The sequence below is a fragment of the Pangasianodon hypophthalmus genome, chromosome 4 (assembly GCF_027358585.1).
Source record: "Pangasianodon hypophthalmus isolate fPanHyp1 chromosome 4, fPanHyp1.pri, whole genome shotgun sequence".
Taxonomy (NCBI): domain Eukaryota; kingdom Metazoa; phylum Chordata; class Actinopteri; order Siluriformes; family Pangasiidae; genus Pangasianodon; species Pangasianodon hypophthalmus.
The window spans coordinates 27,416,195-27,433,431 of NC_069713.1; the positions used below are offsets into that span (position 1 = coordinate 27,416,195).

The 17,237-nt window shown below is 41.7% G+C and overlaps 2 protein-coding genes and 1 non-coding gene across 3 annotated transcripts; 2 read left to right on the forward strand and 1 right to left on the reverse strand.

Moving 5' to 3' along the window:
* The first annotated feature begins 110 nt into the window (after positions 1–110).
* klhl6 (kelch-like family member 6) lies at positions 111–9,024 on the forward strand. The gene is made up of 7 exons (XM_026936645.3): positions 111–2,872; positions 3,383–3,548; positions 6,542–6,991; positions 7,181–7,418; positions 7,527–7,729; positions 7,911–8,124; positions 8,664–9,024. The coding sequence occupies exons 1-7, from the start codon at positions 2,610–2,612 to the stop codon at positions 8,960–8,962; spliced, it is 1,833 nt and encodes a 610-aa protein (XP_026792446.1). The 5' UTR covers positions 111–2,609; the 3' UTR covers positions 8,963–9,024.
* On the forward strand, positions 250–361 carry LOC113540735 (U6 spliceosomal RNA). Its single transcript, XR_003404105.1, has one exon. It is a non-coding gene; the product is annotated as a U6 spliceosomal RNA (small nuclear RNA).
* ccnl1b (cyclin L1b) lies at positions 9,021–15,146 on the reverse strand. The gene is made up of 11 exons (XM_026936649.3): positions 14,813–15,146; positions 14,428–14,502; positions 14,209–14,318; positions 13,963–14,080; positions 13,789–13,853; positions 12,983–13,082; positions 12,754–12,858; positions 11,343–11,484; positions 10,391–10,484; positions 10,176–10,259; positions 9,021–10,092 (listed from the first exon to the last, which is right to left on the reverse strand). The coding sequence occupies exons 1-11, from the start codon at positions 15,062–15,064 to the stop codon at positions 9,798–9,800; spliced, it is 1,440 nt and encodes a 479-aa protein (XP_026792450.3). The 5' UTR covers positions 15,065–15,146; the 3' UTR covers positions 9,021–9,797.
* Between the last annotated feature and the right edge of the window lie 2,091 nt (positions 15,147–17,237).

Here is a 17,237-nt window from a genome sequence, read left to right on the forward strand (position 1 = left end):
TTCCCCACTTCAAGCAAACTACATTTCAGTGAGCCTGTTCTGGTGATGAGACATTCCACATGAGTATTAGTGTTTTTAAATTATTATTAAACAAGGCCTGGGTCAGGGTGATGTGTGTGTTTTGTTTTTTTTTTTTTCTTTGTTTTTTCCCCATAGAGTGCTTTGTATGTGTGTTTTTGGTCAGGGTGAGTGTGTGTGTGTGTGTGTTTTTGGTCAGCAGAAATGTGTGTGTGTGTTTGTTTGGTCAGGGTGCTTGCTACCGCAGCACATATACTAAAATTGGAACAATACTGAGAAGATTAGCATGGCCCCTTGCGCAAGAACGACATGCAAAATCATCAGTGAGTGTGTGTGTGTTTTTGGTCAGGGTGTGTGTGGGTGTGTCAGTGTTTCCACTGAGCAGAAGAAGCGAGTCGTATTTGTGCCGCGCTGTTATAGTAATAGGAATGCGGCAGACCTGCTGTGATGATGACATCATGATGCACCTGGAGGCGGAGTCTGAAGGTGATGCTGTACATCTTTATTGTCCAGTCACAGAGACAGTATGATAAGCGCCGCCCTCTGTCCTGAGCATGTTGCAAAACTTAGTTACAGCTTTACCTCTGACTGTTACAAAGCGGTGACACTGGAGACTCCTTCCATAAATGTTAGAAAAATTACAGAAAACTTCAACATAGTAACGATTACACACGTTTTTAATTCGTTTATGTGGCGTGTTTGAGGCCCTGTGAATGAGCTGTTTCTATAGAAACGATAACGTATTAGAAAGAGCACATTAATATAAACCTGTGATTTGCAGCTGCACTACTGTCAGAGCTGCTGTTATGGAAATTAATCAACACCTTCTGACCAGTCACAATCCAGTATTCAGTAGCATCACACTGTATTTTGAAGCCTCTGCAGTAATGAATGTGATTATTCTAACATACAGTCAATATTATACAGGCAATGTTTCTACACTTTTTTTTTAAATAAATGAGCACATTTCTTCATCATTCTTATCACATAAACATTAACGATTAAAGATGAATCTTTAATGTCAGTTTTTTTATTTGTATTTATTATCATATACACCGATCAGCCATAACTTATGACCACCTGCCTAATATTGTGTTGGTCCCCTTTTTGCTGCCAAAACAGCCCTGACCCGTCGAGGCATGGACTCCACTAGATCCCTGAAGGTGTGCTGTGGTATCTGGCACAAAGACGTTAACAGCAGATCCTTTATGTCCTGTAAGTTGCGAGGTGGGGCCTCCATGGATCGGACACCCCACAAATGTTCGATTGGATTGAGATCTGGGGAATATGGAGGCCAAGTCAACACCTTGAACTCTTTGTCATGTTCCTCAAATCATTCCTGAACAATACGCAGCAAGCTGCGATGCACTGTGTGTTCTGACACCTCTCTATCATAGCCAGCTTTAACTTTTCAGCAAGTTGTGCTACAATAGCTCTTCTGTGGGATCAGACCAGACGGACTAGCCTTCACTCCCCACGCGCATCAGTGAGCCTTGGGCGCTCATGACCCTGTCGCTAGTTCACCGGTTGTCCTTCCTTGGACCACTTTTGGTAGGTAATAACCACTGCGTACCGGGAACACCCCACAACACCTGCCGTTTTAAAGATGATCTGACCCAGTCATCTAGCCATCACAGTTTGGCCGTTGTCAAAGTCTCTCTAATTCTTACGCTTGCCCATTTTTCCTGTTTCCAACACATCAACTTTGAGAACCGACTGGTCACTTGCTGCCTAATATATCTCAACCCTTGACAGGCGCTATTGTAACGAGATAATATTATTCACTTCACCTGTCAGTGGTCATAATGTTATGGCTGATCGGTGTATGTGTTAGTTTAATAATGCTAAATTTCTCTCTTCTCAAACCTCAGATATGCTAATTATTAGAGGATGACCTACAGGACCACCTTCTCAAGCTAACTTGATAGCTAACTCAGCTAATAGTGATGAACAGATGGTGGTTGTCATGGTAATGCTGCAATGAGAACAGCTGTGATATTGATATCCAACAGTCTAATGTGAGATAGTTTATGTTAGCTAATGTTAGTGATATGGGGTTAAAAGGGGTGGCAGGAGCGCATGGGGTCGTTTCCAAATTTGCATATTCATGCATATTTATAGCTCCTGGTAATGAGGCTGAAGGTGTAGAGATAACTAGGGTTTATTCTTGTGTATTAAAAGCATAATAAAGATTTATTTCTACACAGATTAACCTGACACCTTCAGGTGGATTTTAAAACTACAATCATAATGCTAACATCACATGCTAATTTGCAGAAGCTATTTTTCACCAATGGAAACCATGTGTCCGAATTCAACCATTGCACAGACATGTTGCATAAACAGTGACAGTTTTAAGGGAGCTTCCCAGCAGACGGCTGTGAATAAAGAACAGCGTGTGTGTGTGTGTGTGTGTGTGGTTTGTGTCAGATTTGAGAAGTTTCAAAACTTCCTGTTTTTGCACCTGATCTCTAAAATGAGAACAGGAAGCAGAGCAGGAGCTGAAAACATCAGCACTCGTAACACGCTGTAACTCTCGTTGCACTTAATCACACTTCTTGGTGTTCCTCTCAGCACCAAGTGAAGAAACGATGAGTGACTCTGTGGAGAAAAGTTCAGACTCTCCTGCGCAGATGGAAAGTTCTGGAGCTGGTGGACTGTTGAACCTCTCTCTTCACAAGAAGCTGGATGACGAGAGTGTGATCTTTAATGACTCAAGTCTCTCAGAGCAGATCCACGCTGAGCTCCAGGGTCTGCGTCTGGACCACTGCCTCACCGACGTTGTCCTCTGCGTCCAGGATGAGAAGTTCTCTTGCCACAGAGCCATCCTTGCTGCTGCCAGCTTGTATTTCAGGTATGAATTGCCCAATGACCAATGAATCAGTGACTCATTTAGATCACCTTGGACCAGCATAGAGAGACAAAACACTTCTAATGAGATAAATATGATTTTCCATAATCTTCTAAACACAATTAACACAAAAACAAAATGCTAACATTTAGTGTATAGCTAAGTATACTTAACTACACACATTTCAGTTTGTGAACATGTAAGAAAAAAAAAACAATATTAAGAAAATACTTCTAGTTTTCTGTTTTTTTTTTTTTTTGCTTACCTGCCACAGTTTTTTTTTAAATATCTGGAAATAGTGGACAAACCCCACTGTTTCTGCACTTCTTTACATGTATGTAATGAAGTCACGGTTACATGTGTGGAATTAGAGGGAAGTGTGTTACATGGTGAGTCTACCCACTTTCCTATCACCATACTGATATATTATCACTGATCAGTCTAATATCAGATCTAAATTTAATCATTAAAAGAACTGATGCGTGTGAGTTATGGATGTTTTCTGATTTTCAGAGCAATGTTCTGTACGGACCTGCGAGAGAAATATGAACAGTGCGTGAACATTCAGGGAATCGATGCAGAGGACATGAAGATGCTGCTGGACTACACATACACTAGTAAAGTACACATCACCAAAGACAACGTCCAGAAAACTCTGGAGGCAGCCAGTCTCTTCCAGGTGTGTGATAGCGTGTGTGTGATTATTATAGCGAGTATGTGATTATTATAGTGAGTGTGTGATAATTACAGCGAGCGTGTTATTAATACAGTGAGTGTGTGATTATTATAGCAAGTGTGTGATTATTATAGAGTATTATTATTATAGCGAATGTGTGATTATTAGAGCGAGTGTGTGATTGTAGTGAGTGTGTGATTTATAAAGAGTGTGTGATTATTATAGTTTACGCGTAATTGGAGAGGGTCTGTGATTGTAGCAAGTGTGTGATTGTAGTGAGTGTGTGGTTATAGTGAGTATGATTATAATAGTGTGTGATTATAGCAAATGTGTGATTATTATAGTGAGTGTGTGATTATTATAGAGAGCATGTGATTATTATAGCGGGCGTGTGATTATTATAGTGTGTGTATGATGTTTAAGGCGTGCATGTGATTGTTACAGCGAGCGTGTGATTATTGCAGCGAGCATGTTATTATTATAGCGAGTGTGTGATTATTATAGTGTGTGTGATTGTAGTGAGTGTGTTATTATATTGAGCGTGTGATAGTACTGAGTGTGTGATTATAGTGAGTAGGTGATTATTATAGTGAGTGTATGATTGAAGTGAGTGTGTGATTGTAGTGAGTGTGTCATTGTAGTGAGTGTGTGATTATAGTGAGTGTGTGATTATAGTGAGTATGTGATTATAACAGTGAGTATGATTATAATAGTGTGTATAGCAAGTGTGTGATTATTATAGTGTGTGTATGATTTTTAAGGCGTGCATGTGATTATTACAGCAAGCGTGTGATTATTGCAGCGAGCATGTTATTATTACAGCGAGTGTGTGATTATTATAGTGTGTGTGATTGTAGTGAGTGTGTTATTATATTGAGCGTGTGATTGTAATGAGTGTGTGATTATAGTGAGTAGGTGATTATTATAGTGAGCGTATGATTGTAGTGAGTGTGTGATTATAGTGAGTATGTGATTATAACAGTGAGTGTGATTATAATAGTGTGTGTATAGCAAGTGTGTGATTATTATAGTGTTATTATTATAGCAAATGTGATTATTAAAGGATGTGTATGATTAATAGAGTGAATGTGTGATTATAATGAGTGTGTGTGATTATTATAGTGTATGCATGATTGTAGTGTGTGTATGATTGTAGTGAGTGTGTGATTGTAATGAGTGTGTGATTATAGCAAGTGTGTGATTATAGTGTTTGATTGAAGTGAGTGTTTGATTATAGTGAGTGTGATTATAATGAGTGTGTGATTACAGTGAGTGAGTGATTATAGCGATTGTGTGATTATAGCGAGTGAGTGATTATTATGAGTATGTGATTATAGCCAGTGTGTGTGATTATAATGAGATTATTATAGATAGCATATGATTATGTATGTGGGATTATTATAGCGAGTGCAGGATTATAGTGAGTGTGTGATTGTAGCGGGTCTGTGATTATAACGAGATTATTATACATAGTGTGTGATTATGTGAGTATGTGGGATTATTATAGCGTGTGCAGAATTATATGTGACTGTAATGAGTGTGATTATAGCGAGTGTGATTATAATGAGTGTGTGACACCAGCATTGTGGATGACCCCACACATTCCTCACACAAACTCTTTACCCTCTTGCTATTTGGAGCATTCGGGCCCTCATGGTCAGACTGTGCAACAGTTTCTTCCCCCAAGCCATCCTCAATACCCTGAGACTGGATTGACAATACACACACATACTCAACTGAATACATCTCACATTTCTTTTTTTACTACCTGCATTTTTTGCTACTACTGTATTTATAAAAATAATATATATAATATTATTTTTGTCACTACTCTACCTGGCTGCTACCCCAGTAACTGCTATGTCTATATATGGTATAAGCTTATCTGCTGAATACTATGTCATAGTATGTTATGTTTACATTCACAGAATTTTTATTATATTGTTATTCTTTTGCACTACTGTTATGTCTGACACTTCCACACTAGAACTGTGTACTGGTCAGTGCTGTACTGTCCCTTACTGTGCCTATTGTCCTGTTTTAGTAGTTATCATACTGTCCTGTGCTGTTTACCCATGCACTTTATGTAGTAATGTGAGGTCTGATGGTGTGTTTACGTAGCACCATCATCCTGGAGGAACGTTGTTTCGTTTTTTTCGTGTACTGTACTAGCTGTATATGGATGAAATGACAATAAAGCCAGTTGACTTGACTACAGTGAGTATGTGATTATAGTGTGTGATTATATTTAATGTGATTATAGCGAGTGTGTGATAATAGCGAGTGTGTGATGGTAGCAAGTATGTGATTGTAATAAGTGTGTGATTAACGAGAGTGTGATTATAGTGTGTGTGTGATTATAATGAATGTGATTACAGGGAGTGTGTGATGATAGCGAGTGTGTGATTATAATGTGTGATATTAGTGAGAGTGTGATTGTAGTGAGTGAGTGATTATAGTGTGTGATTATAGTAAGTGTGTGAGTGATTATAGCAAGTGTGTAATTATAGCGAGTGTGTGATTGCTCAGCAGCTGTAATACCGTTTATGACACATCAGCTTTTTTGTTTCACAAATGCCCAATAATACTAAATTGATATTCTCTGTGTCCATTTCCCCTCAATTCTGGTTTTGTTTTATTTATTTTCTAATTATTTTTTCCCTCCATTTCACTTTTCCCTCCATTCATTTTCTTTTTTCCTTCCTTTTTCTTCTTATCCATTCTTTCGTTCCTTCCCTTTTCACCTATTGTTTCTTTCCTCCCTCTGTATCATTTCTTGTTACATTTTGTCTTTCATTTTCATTCTTTCTTTCTCTTTCCTAGATTAATTTCTTTCTTTCTCTTTTACCTCTGTTCAATATTTTTCAATATTCATTATCTCGATTAATCATTTTTTTTCCTTTTGTTCACACCGTCAATTTCTTTTTTCCTCTTCTTCTCTATTGATTACATATATATATATAATATTAATTAAAACCTGCTCTGGTGGGTTGCAGTTCCCGCGGGTGATGGAGGCATGCGCTCATTTCCTGGCTGAGTCACTCCACCCAGAGAACTGTGTTGGGATTCTGCGTCTGGCTGACACACATTCGCTGGTGGAGCTGAAGGCTCGTGTGCATGAGTACATCATGCAGAACTTCGGGCGTGTGGTGGAGCATGATGAGGTTCTGGAGCTGCCGCTGGACGTGCTGGTGGAGCTGTTGCGGAGAGATGAGCTGGCCGTGAGCAATGAGGAGTGTGTGTACGAGGCGGCCATGCACTGGGTGAAGGCGCGTCAAGCCGAGCGCCTGCCCTCGCTGGCCCGGGTTCTCACACACGTGAGACTCCCACTGCTAGAACCCTGCTACTTCCTGGAGAAGGTGGAGAGTGACGCCATGATCCGCTCCTGCACCGAGGTATTCCCACTTTTACAGGAGGCTCGAGCTTATCACCTGTCTGGCAGCGAGGTGGGGTTTCAACACACACACACAACACTGTAATCACATACACACAATATACTGGCTGTGTCCCAAACACTAATGTCTGATAGAAAAGTCATTACAGCATGTGGTTTGGATCCTTGTGTGTAAAGGTGATTTTGGCACACACTAAGCCCCTCCTCCATCGATATAAGTCTGAGGTGTGTGTGTGTACAGGTGATTTCAGAGCGCACTAAGCCCCGCCTCCATCAGTACCAGTCGGAGGTGTTTGTGATCATCGGTGGCTGCACTAAAGATGAGAAGTTTGTTTCGGAAGTGACATGTCTGGACCCCCTACGCCGGAGTCGCCTGGAGGTGGCCAAACTGCCCGGCACTGACACCGAGTCTGAGAGTGACACCAGGAAGTGGGTGGAGTTCGCCTGCGTCACCTTCAGAAATGAAGTGTATCTCTCAGGTGAGAGAACAGAAAGGAAGTACTGTGATCCAATAAAAACCCACTCAGTGTTTATAAATGTAACACAGCCAGAGGTCACTAAATGCGTATCGTTGCCCTGTGTGTCAGGTGGTAAAGAGACGCAGCATGATGTGTGGAAGTACAACGCTTCGCTGAATAAGTGGATCCAGGTGGAGTACCTGAGCATGGGACGCTGGAGGCACAAGATGGCAGTGTCGGGGGGGAAGGTTTACGTGATGGGGGGATTTGATGGTGTTCAGAGACTCAGCAGTGTGGAGGCATATGACCCCTTCCACAACAGCTGGACAGAGGTGATTTAGAACTCTGTTTTTACAGTGTAACCTTAGAACCTCTTGGAACTCACACTATTACGCTCAGTGTCGTTACAGAGATGAGGTTAAGGTCATTTAGAGGTCAGTGTGTGAATAAAAGTGTTTATTAATAAACATATGTAATTCTCATGCTGATATTTTGGTTCTTCTCTCCCCTCAGGCTGCTCCTCTGCTAATCGCCGTCAGCTCGTTTTCTGCTGCTAGTTATGGCAATTGCGTCTTTGTCATTGGAGGTGGACCAAATGGAAAACTGGCCACCAACAGCTTGCAGTGTTTTGAAGCAGCAGTGAATAAATGGACATTAAAAAGCCCGATGCCCATCGAAGCTAAATGCACTAACGCTGTAACGTTCAGGGACTCCATCTACGTCGTGGGTAACAGAACCTTGTCTCATTATTCACTTTACTTTTAATTCAGTTAATTCAGCTTTCTTCATTCCTATCCCACCTCTATGTCTCTATCTCTATCTACCCACCTGTCTCTCATGCTCTTTTTTCCCCACTCTCCTGTCTTTCTCGTGCTCTTTTTTCCACACTCATTGCTCTTTACCACCCATCCCTGTCTCTTTCCATCATTTCCTCACCCACCCCATCTCTGTTCCTCTTTCACACTTACCACTCTCTCATTTCCTTACACACCTCTCTCTCCCCCACATGCACTTTTATCTCTCTCCTTTCTCCTCACCTGTCCTTCTCACTTCCTTTTCCACCTGCCTCTCTCTCTATTCCATACTGAACTACCTATTTCTTTCTCTCTTTCTGTCTCTGCCCCATACATATCTGTCTGCCGATTTCTCTCTCTATCCCTGTTACTTGGGCTCTCTGACTACAAACCTGTCTGTCTGACTCACTCTCTCCACTTCTGTCTCTGTGCATGTGTCTCTCTCTCTCTCTGTGTATGTGTGTGTGTGTAGGCGGAGCGATGAAGGCGTTGTTCAGCTACAGTCCAGGCATGGACGTGTGGACGTTGGTCACTCAGCTGGGCAGTGAGCGTGCGAGTTGTGGGCTCTCAGCGTGCTGTAATAAGCTCTTCATCACCGGGGGGAGGGACGACAAGAACGCTGTCATCGCCACGGTTCTGTGCTGGGACCCGGACAAGAACACACTGACGGAGGAGTGTGTGCTGCCCCGCGGCGTCTCCCATCATGGCAGTGTGACGCTCAGGAAGTCCTACACACACATCCGCAGGATCGCACCCACACACACCGAGTGAGGTCATCTTCACGTTTACACATGAAAACCAACGGAGAACCCAAAACACTGCACAGCTCTGACTCTCAATAAGAAACATTTTATTAAAATAAAAAGCATATAAAGATACAAACTTAATGCACTTGATGTAAAAGCAAAGCAGCGTGTAGGACAGAGCACAGAAATCCAGCTGTGCTCCATCATCACATGTGCACACGTGGCTCACACACACGTTTTTCCCTGATACACTTGCGTGCATTATTCAAGTCTGATGGAAAAAAGGACATAAAAAGGCATCAGTGTTTTTCAGCTTTTCAATGTGAAGCTCAATGGTGAATAAGCCCCGCCTCCTGCTTTCCCATCATGCCGTTCAACAGGACAGGAAGTCCTCACGTTCCTCTGAGTGGCTGTGTAATGGTCTCAAAGCTAAAACTGGAGCTCCGCCCATGGGAAACAGCCTCTCAAGGCTGAAAGGATTTTGATTGGCTATGTGCAACAACCAATGAAAATGCACTAGAAGCTGCGTTACATATTTGGTACACATTACTAGTGTAACTTTGTGCGTTTGTTTAGTCTTTGATACATGTGTTGTCTCCCCGCTCCGTGCATTATGCTAGCTAGCTATCAGTTAAGCACTTAGCTAAATGTTGCCAGTAATGCTAAGAGCTCAGTAGCTATAGCATTATGTTAATGTCCACTGGTGTTAGCTCCCAGTTTGTCATAATTGATGTAGATTCTAGCCAATCAAATCCTGTGTTCTTTTGTAAACCCCGCCTCCTCTACATTCTTACTGGTTCCATGACCACATAACCAATCAGAATCCTCTCTGGCCACAGAGCCAGTGTGAGACAGGAAGTTCACCTGCGGTGGCGAGAATGTGCGGACCGTGTTCTGCGCTCATTTTTACGCTCGTAATCACGTGAACGTCCACCATCATGTGACCGCTCCCGCTCTCTTCTCTCCCAGCGCTCATGTCTGCGTTTCCCATCATCGCGGTGACGGCCCCGTGAGTTGCTACGGGAGCGGGAGCGTCTCTGTCTGTCTCCACGGCGACTCTGATCATTCCGAACTTGCGGTGACCTCTGGCTTCGGTGTTGCCGTGGCGATGGGCTGTGGCTGCTGGGGGAGCTGTAGGTTCCTGAACGACTCCGACTGAGGAGGAAGAAACAAAAGTCACACATTTATGACTGATGATAACCACACCTGGTCTCACGTCTCCATGGTAACTGACTCACCGTGTGGGAGGAGAAGGGGATCTAGAGCGCCCCCTGGAGGCAGAGTGGCCGTTCTGCATGACTCCACTGTCCTCCTTTTTCACACTGTGAAGGAAAAAAAACAAAACAAAAAAAAAAAAAACACACACAATTACCATCTTTACAGCAAAACTCTAAATCCTGGTCTCTCTCTCTCTCTCTCTCACTCACACACACACACACACACACACACACACCTGGTGATGGGGCTTTTGGAGTTCAGGTGTCGCTCCTCTTTCTCCTCTCTCACTTGTTTACCGTTTTCTTCAGTCTTAACCTCCCTTGGAGAACCTGAGCACAGGAGAACGTGTGTTCATTACCTAATACACACACACACACTTCTGGTGTTATACAAACATAGCGCACACACATAAACCAGGTGTAACAAACACCAGGTGTAACAAATACACACCCACACACTCCTACCACACATGCACACCAGGTGTAACACACACACATGCACACACACCAGGTGTAACACACACACATGCACACACACCAGGTGTAACACACACACTGTAACACATACCACACACACCAGGTGTAACACACACACCAGGTGTAACACACACACCAGGTGTAACACACACACCAGGTGTAACACACACACTCCTACCACACACAAGCTGTAACACACACACACACACTCACCCTTACAACACACTCCACACAACACACACACCAGCTGTAGCTCACACACCCCAGGTGTAACACACATACACACACACCCCAGGTGTAACACACATACACACACACGGTGTAACCAACACACACACACACACAGTCCTACCACATGCACACACTCCTACCACACACACTAGCACACACACACACCAGGTGCAACACACATACACACACACACACACACCAGGTGTAACCCACAAACACACCAGGTGTAACCCACACACACACACACACACTCCTACCACATGCACACACTCCTATCCCATTACATTACATTTATGGTTTTTAGTAGACGCACTTATCCAGGGCGACTTACAGTTATCTCATTTTTAATACAACTGAGCAGTTGAGGGTTCTGGACCTTGCTCAAGGGCCCAGCAGTGGCAGTGCTTGGATTTGAACTCTCAACACACACCAGGTGTAACACACACCAGCTGTAACACACCCACACCCACACACCCCTACCAGGTTTAGAAGCAGGAGAGAAGGTGCTGGTGTGGTTGAGAGCTGGAGTGACGCTGTAGTTCACACCCTTCATCTTCAGCTTCTCCTCCTCAAGACACATCTTCTTCTTCTCCACCTCCTTCTCCAACTGAGCAATGGCCGGCTGTAACGAGGACACAAAAACGCACACACAATCATACAGGACAGAGATAATCTCTCACTGTGCAGAAAGACTGGATTATTAATTTAATAAAGTGTGTATTTTCTGGACTGTAAAGCGTGTGTTTGGATTCTAGAACGTTCTGTATAGTGCTTCACTGTATGAGCCTAAGAAGCAGAAAGCTACTGAATATCTGGATCCTTTGTGTGTTCACACTACCAAGAGACAAAGCGCCAGGTGATCGTTCATTTTCTATGTGTGTGACATGGAGCTGCGATTTCAGCGACATTTGTGATTGAGATTGTCTTAATTCTGTGCAAATGTTCTCCCTTTCTTCTTAGGCTACAGGTTAAACTCTGCCCCTACAAACCACTGTTTATTATTATTTATAATTATACACAAAGTAACAGCATGGCTACAAACAGTGATAAATTTGCTGATGATATGCAAAACTATTCACACTCTCTTAAACATTTAATATATTTAAGGTGAGTCTCAAACAGCTCCCTAGGTCGTGAATCAGTATATCATGTACACGAGTTGGGGCACTGGTAAAGACCCTGGCTCACTACACATTGGGACACTGATGACTCAATTTCCGGCTACATGACTACATACTCACTTTGTAAAACATCACCACTGGCATTTATCAACAACAGTCAGGACCGATATCTTTCTCACATCAGATGTGTTTCTCTCATGGTACTTCAAGCATAGGCTAGTAGATTTAAATCATTTAACACTTAAAAGTCATTAGACTCAAACAAACCGTATATAGAACGTCAAATAAAGTTAAAAATTGCTAATGTAAGTAATCGTTTGAGAGCTACAACAACGATAACAAGCTACTTACATTTGTAGGTGTTGGCTGAGAGTTCATCTACCATTTTTTTGAGCTGAGAGGCTTCAGAAAATATGATGTCATTTCCAGTAAGGGAACATAGTGAGTATCGGTGCTTCTTGGTTTTTGTGGTGCATTGTGGGATTTTTTAGGGAGTGAATGTTCCAGTGCACTGGAAGGATTTTGCGATTGAGACAGCCCTTAAAATGGCCGACTCCCTGCTCAGCGCCCTGACTACTGAACTGAGGAGCTGATTGAGACACACCCTTAGAGACTTTCTCCCCAACTCTAAACGCAGAGACGTTATAAACACTGATCAGCACTAAAGTCTGTTAATGGGCTAAATCCCACCCCCTAGCTATAGCACAGAAAAGTGTGTGGAATAATTACCAAATATCTTCAAATGTGCAAATAATTAATTAATAACGTACCTTACTCCTGGAGTACAGCTTCAGTGTGCTGATGCAAATTTCCCTGATATCCGACTCTGATGCTCCGAACAGGAGGAACCAGTGCGGCTTGGTGGGGAGGGGAATCTGAGGACACACACACAAGGACTCAACACATCACTTGAATTTGTTGAATTTTTCTCTTCTCTACTGAACAATGGGAAATTTATCACAGACTTTGTAAACAGGAAGTAGTGGTGTGTGTGCTCACCTGAAGAGCCCGAGCAGCCAGGTAGATACAGGCACACGCGATGGTCTCTGGTTCAAACCTCACAAACACGTCGGTCCTGAGCGCATCGTTCATGTAGTTCCTGTGAAACACCAAACACCACCAACACACTCCTGAGCATCGTGTACAGTAGACTTGTGTGATATAATGATTTAATCATCTCTACTTGATACTACACTGCCACGATATCCAGTGACGTTTATTCTGATTATACTATTACCAAACCTGATGACATACGTCACAAAAACACACTCCAGTAGAGCAGTAATCTCCCCAATAAACCGGGAGACGAGCCAATCCACATGTCAATCTGCAATGATTTGCAGTTGTGTAGATGTTTTGAACTCGCCGATATTAACTGACACTAACTGGAAGCCCCGCCCTTTTCCCCCATCTCACGTGCTCTTGACCTGGACTCGCGGCACACGCTCGCTTTCTGTCACGCTAAATGTTCATTAATGTGAAATAAAATCTAGCACTTAGCAAACATTAGACACGTATATAGCTAACATTAGTTCACTGGATTGATCAGCGAGACCACTAAAAAGATCTTGTGAAAACGAAAAAATTACAGTGTGCGTCCTTTCTCACAAGATTTTTTCCCTTATAGAACACAATGGCAGTAATTGGTTTCCACGACACTCCTGTGTGATGACTGTGTCAGGATAAAGCGCAGATCTAAACAGCATTTATTTACTATCGTCTTTAACCACAAAGCGTCTTTATAAACGAGTAACAACCTCAGTGCTGTGTTAATAAAGGTGTAATAAGGTAATAACTCCACCCACCAGGCTGTCTGCACCAGGACCTTATTCTTCTCACACTCCAGCACCTGCAGGTACATCACGATCATCTACACACACAGACAAGCACCAAAGTCCATCAGAACCTGGAACAGTACTGAAGGTTCCGGCTGTGTGATCCGGTTCTGCAGTGAGGGAACCTCGTCCCTGTGACTTTACCTTGTGCGGGTGTTTGACGTGGACGCAAAAGCCGAGCTCCTTCAGTACGTGCCGCTCGGCTTTAATCACCTGGTTTTTGGTGTTGATGTAATTCTGATCCAGGAACAGTGGAGCGCTTCTGGCATGCGCGCGCACACACACACACACACACACACACACACACACACACTTTTTAACTCCTCAGTGTTCACAGTGACACTACCCCTGAGCAGAGTGTGATGATGATGATGATGATGATGGAGTTACCTCTTCCCTCCTCCCTGCTTCAGGTGATGGAACACGTTCATGACGTCACGCACTCTCCTCGGAGACTCCTCGATCTTAGAGGCGAGATTCACACACGCCATGGCCATGATCTGACACACACACACACACACACACACACACACACACACTCCTTTATTCACCTCAGGGTCATTACCACAGTGTGTTAGAGTTATGACGTCACTGTAGGGTCTGATTTACCTCAAAGTTGTGCTTGATGAAAGATTTGGAGTAAAAGAATCGCTGAAAGAGGACCTGTCCTGTCGCCATGGCAACCTGGAAAATAAAAAATTAAACCAGGTGTGAGATGTTTTATCTGTAACAGTAAGTGTTTTAACCCTAACTGTACTGTACAGAAATAAACAAGATGACGACAACAACAACAATAATAATAATAATAGCAATAATAAATAAAGAAAAAAAACAGTAAACATCGGCACAAAATCACTTCATTAAAGAGCCACAGCACATTAAAGCGAGTTTAAACAGAAAGATAAAGCCTGATTAGCAGTGTTAGCAGTGTTAGCAGGGTGTTTTATGTAAAGGGTGTAAGTGATGTAAAGGTAAGTGAGAGTAAAGCTGTGACCTGTGGGAGTCTGAGGAGGATCCCCGCGGACTGGATGAGCTCACAGCCCAGGATCCTGAGCTCGGTCTCGGTGTGGAGCTCCAGCCCGTCCCGCATGGACGGAGTCTCCGAGCGCCTCTCCTCCGGCACCAGAGAGCTGTCTATGGCCAACAAAACTCCCGAATAAACCGCATCTCCGATCACAATCCCCGGGTTACCTGCCGGAGCCGGAGCCGGAGCCGACACACTCGGGGATAAAACACCCGAAGACATTTTTTATAATCTCGGTGTAGAAAAAAATGCCGGCTAGTAAATTTCCTCCCAACGGAAAGTTTACGTTCCGGAAGTCAAGCAGCACCGAAGCGGAAATGATGTCAGCTCCGTTTAAATTCGAAATCCCGCTAAATACCGCGAGAATACGCCACAGCGGTGGTCATTTCGATTCATCCCAGTGACTCGAATCTTTTGATTCCGCACCAAAAAGGTTCGTTCAGTGAGGTCGTGCTCTGCTGGCTAAAGCGGAAGCTGTTTCTAGGCTTACCTATGTTGCTTCCTCAATTCATTCAGATAGTAAAATAAATAAGATAATTGATCAAACGATGTTAAATTTTCTGTGGAAAAACCGTGTGCATTATATTAGGAAATCTGTGATAGTTAATTCATATAAAAATGGTGGTCTTGATTATTTAGAATTTTCTATCTTAAATAACACTTTCAAAATTTTGAAGTATTTTTTGAAAAACCCTTCTTCTAGTTCTGTTTTTGACCAACATGGAGGTCTCTCATTTTTGTTAATGTGTGATTACAAAATTGAAAAACTGCCTGTTAAATTGTCAGCTTTTCACAGGCAAGCACTTCTGGGCTGGAAGTTCATTTACAAGCACAATTTCTCTCCACACCAGTATTATATCTGGAATAATTCTAGTATTCTGTATAAACACAAGAGTATATTTATGAAAATCTGGTTTGATAAAGGGATTCTTTTGGTGGGACAGTTGTTGAATTCTCAGGGGTATTTAATGACTTATGATGAATTTCTTATTTTAATTTCCCTGTAACCCCAAAAGAATATGCCTCTGTAATTAGAGCTATCTCTTCTAGTATTGTGTCTTTATGTAGAGGTATTTCATACTCTAAACATGCTTCTTTACTTCACCCTGCTGACACTTTCTGTGGCAGAAATTGTTTTTCATCTAGCAAAAAAATATAAAAATAAAATAATAATAATAATAATAATAATAATAATAATAAGGCTATATGTTTATTATTTCAAAAAGAAATTGTTAGTAAACCAAGTGTTATTTTCTATTGGTCTAAGTTTAACGGAAATATTAATTGGAGGAAAGTTTGGGTATTACCTAATAAATATCTCATTACAAATAAAATTAAAGAAATTTCATTTAAGATACTGCACAAATATTACCCTGCTAAGCATTTTTTAACCAGATTTATTGAAGATATAGATGTAAAATGTTCATTCTGTTCATTACACTCAGGAACGGTACCTCATATTTTCTGGCATTGTCAATATACAAAGAGGTTATGGTGGGAGGCTTCTACATTTATAAATGACAAAGTGTTGTGCAACTTTCTTTTACTATATGAACATGTAATATTTGGCTTTTTGAACTATGACAAAAAGTTGGAAAATGAGGCTTACATTATCAATCTCTTGATTATACTTGTTAATTTTCATATTCATCGTTGTAAATTCAGCAATCAGAAACCTCTTTTTTCTGTGGTACTTAAGGTATTTATGTAAGCACCATTAAGGAGAGTACAAACAAAAAAGCTGTAAAAACTGTGTATTTATTTGGTACATTTAAGTTATTGTGATTTAGCAAGGCCTTTCATTATTTAATTATTTCATTATTTTATTTTTATTTATTTGTTGGTTTTATATATACATGTATAGTTAATATGTACTTTTTATATTATCTGTGTATACCCCTTAGTGACTATTTCCGTAAGTTACATCATTGCACCAGTAGGTGGCGCCAGTGAGTCTTTTTTTTTTTTTTTTTTTTTTTTTTTTTTTTTTTTTAGATATGAGTAAGTCATTGTTGCATTCACTCAGTACATTCATTTAAAAACTCCAAGTTTTCAAGAGATTTAGTATTATGATTTATTAAAGCTGGCATCCACAAAGAGAAGCTCTGGTGAATTTATTTTTTAAGAAAAACATTTCAGTCAGTGCAGGTTAGTTTTGAGAGAGTGGTCACAAATGAGGATAGGAATGTAATTTGAAAAAAAATTAACATTTTTACATATGTGTATGAAGAAGTTTTCAGTGCTACAACAATTAAAAAATAGCCATCAGTCATTTTTACACGTGTGTATAGCAGATTCTGCTATGAACAACACAACAGTCCTCAAGTTGAACCAATAAGACTCACATCCGAACTGAATGAATGACATGTCTCGTTCGTTCATTTCGTTTCACATT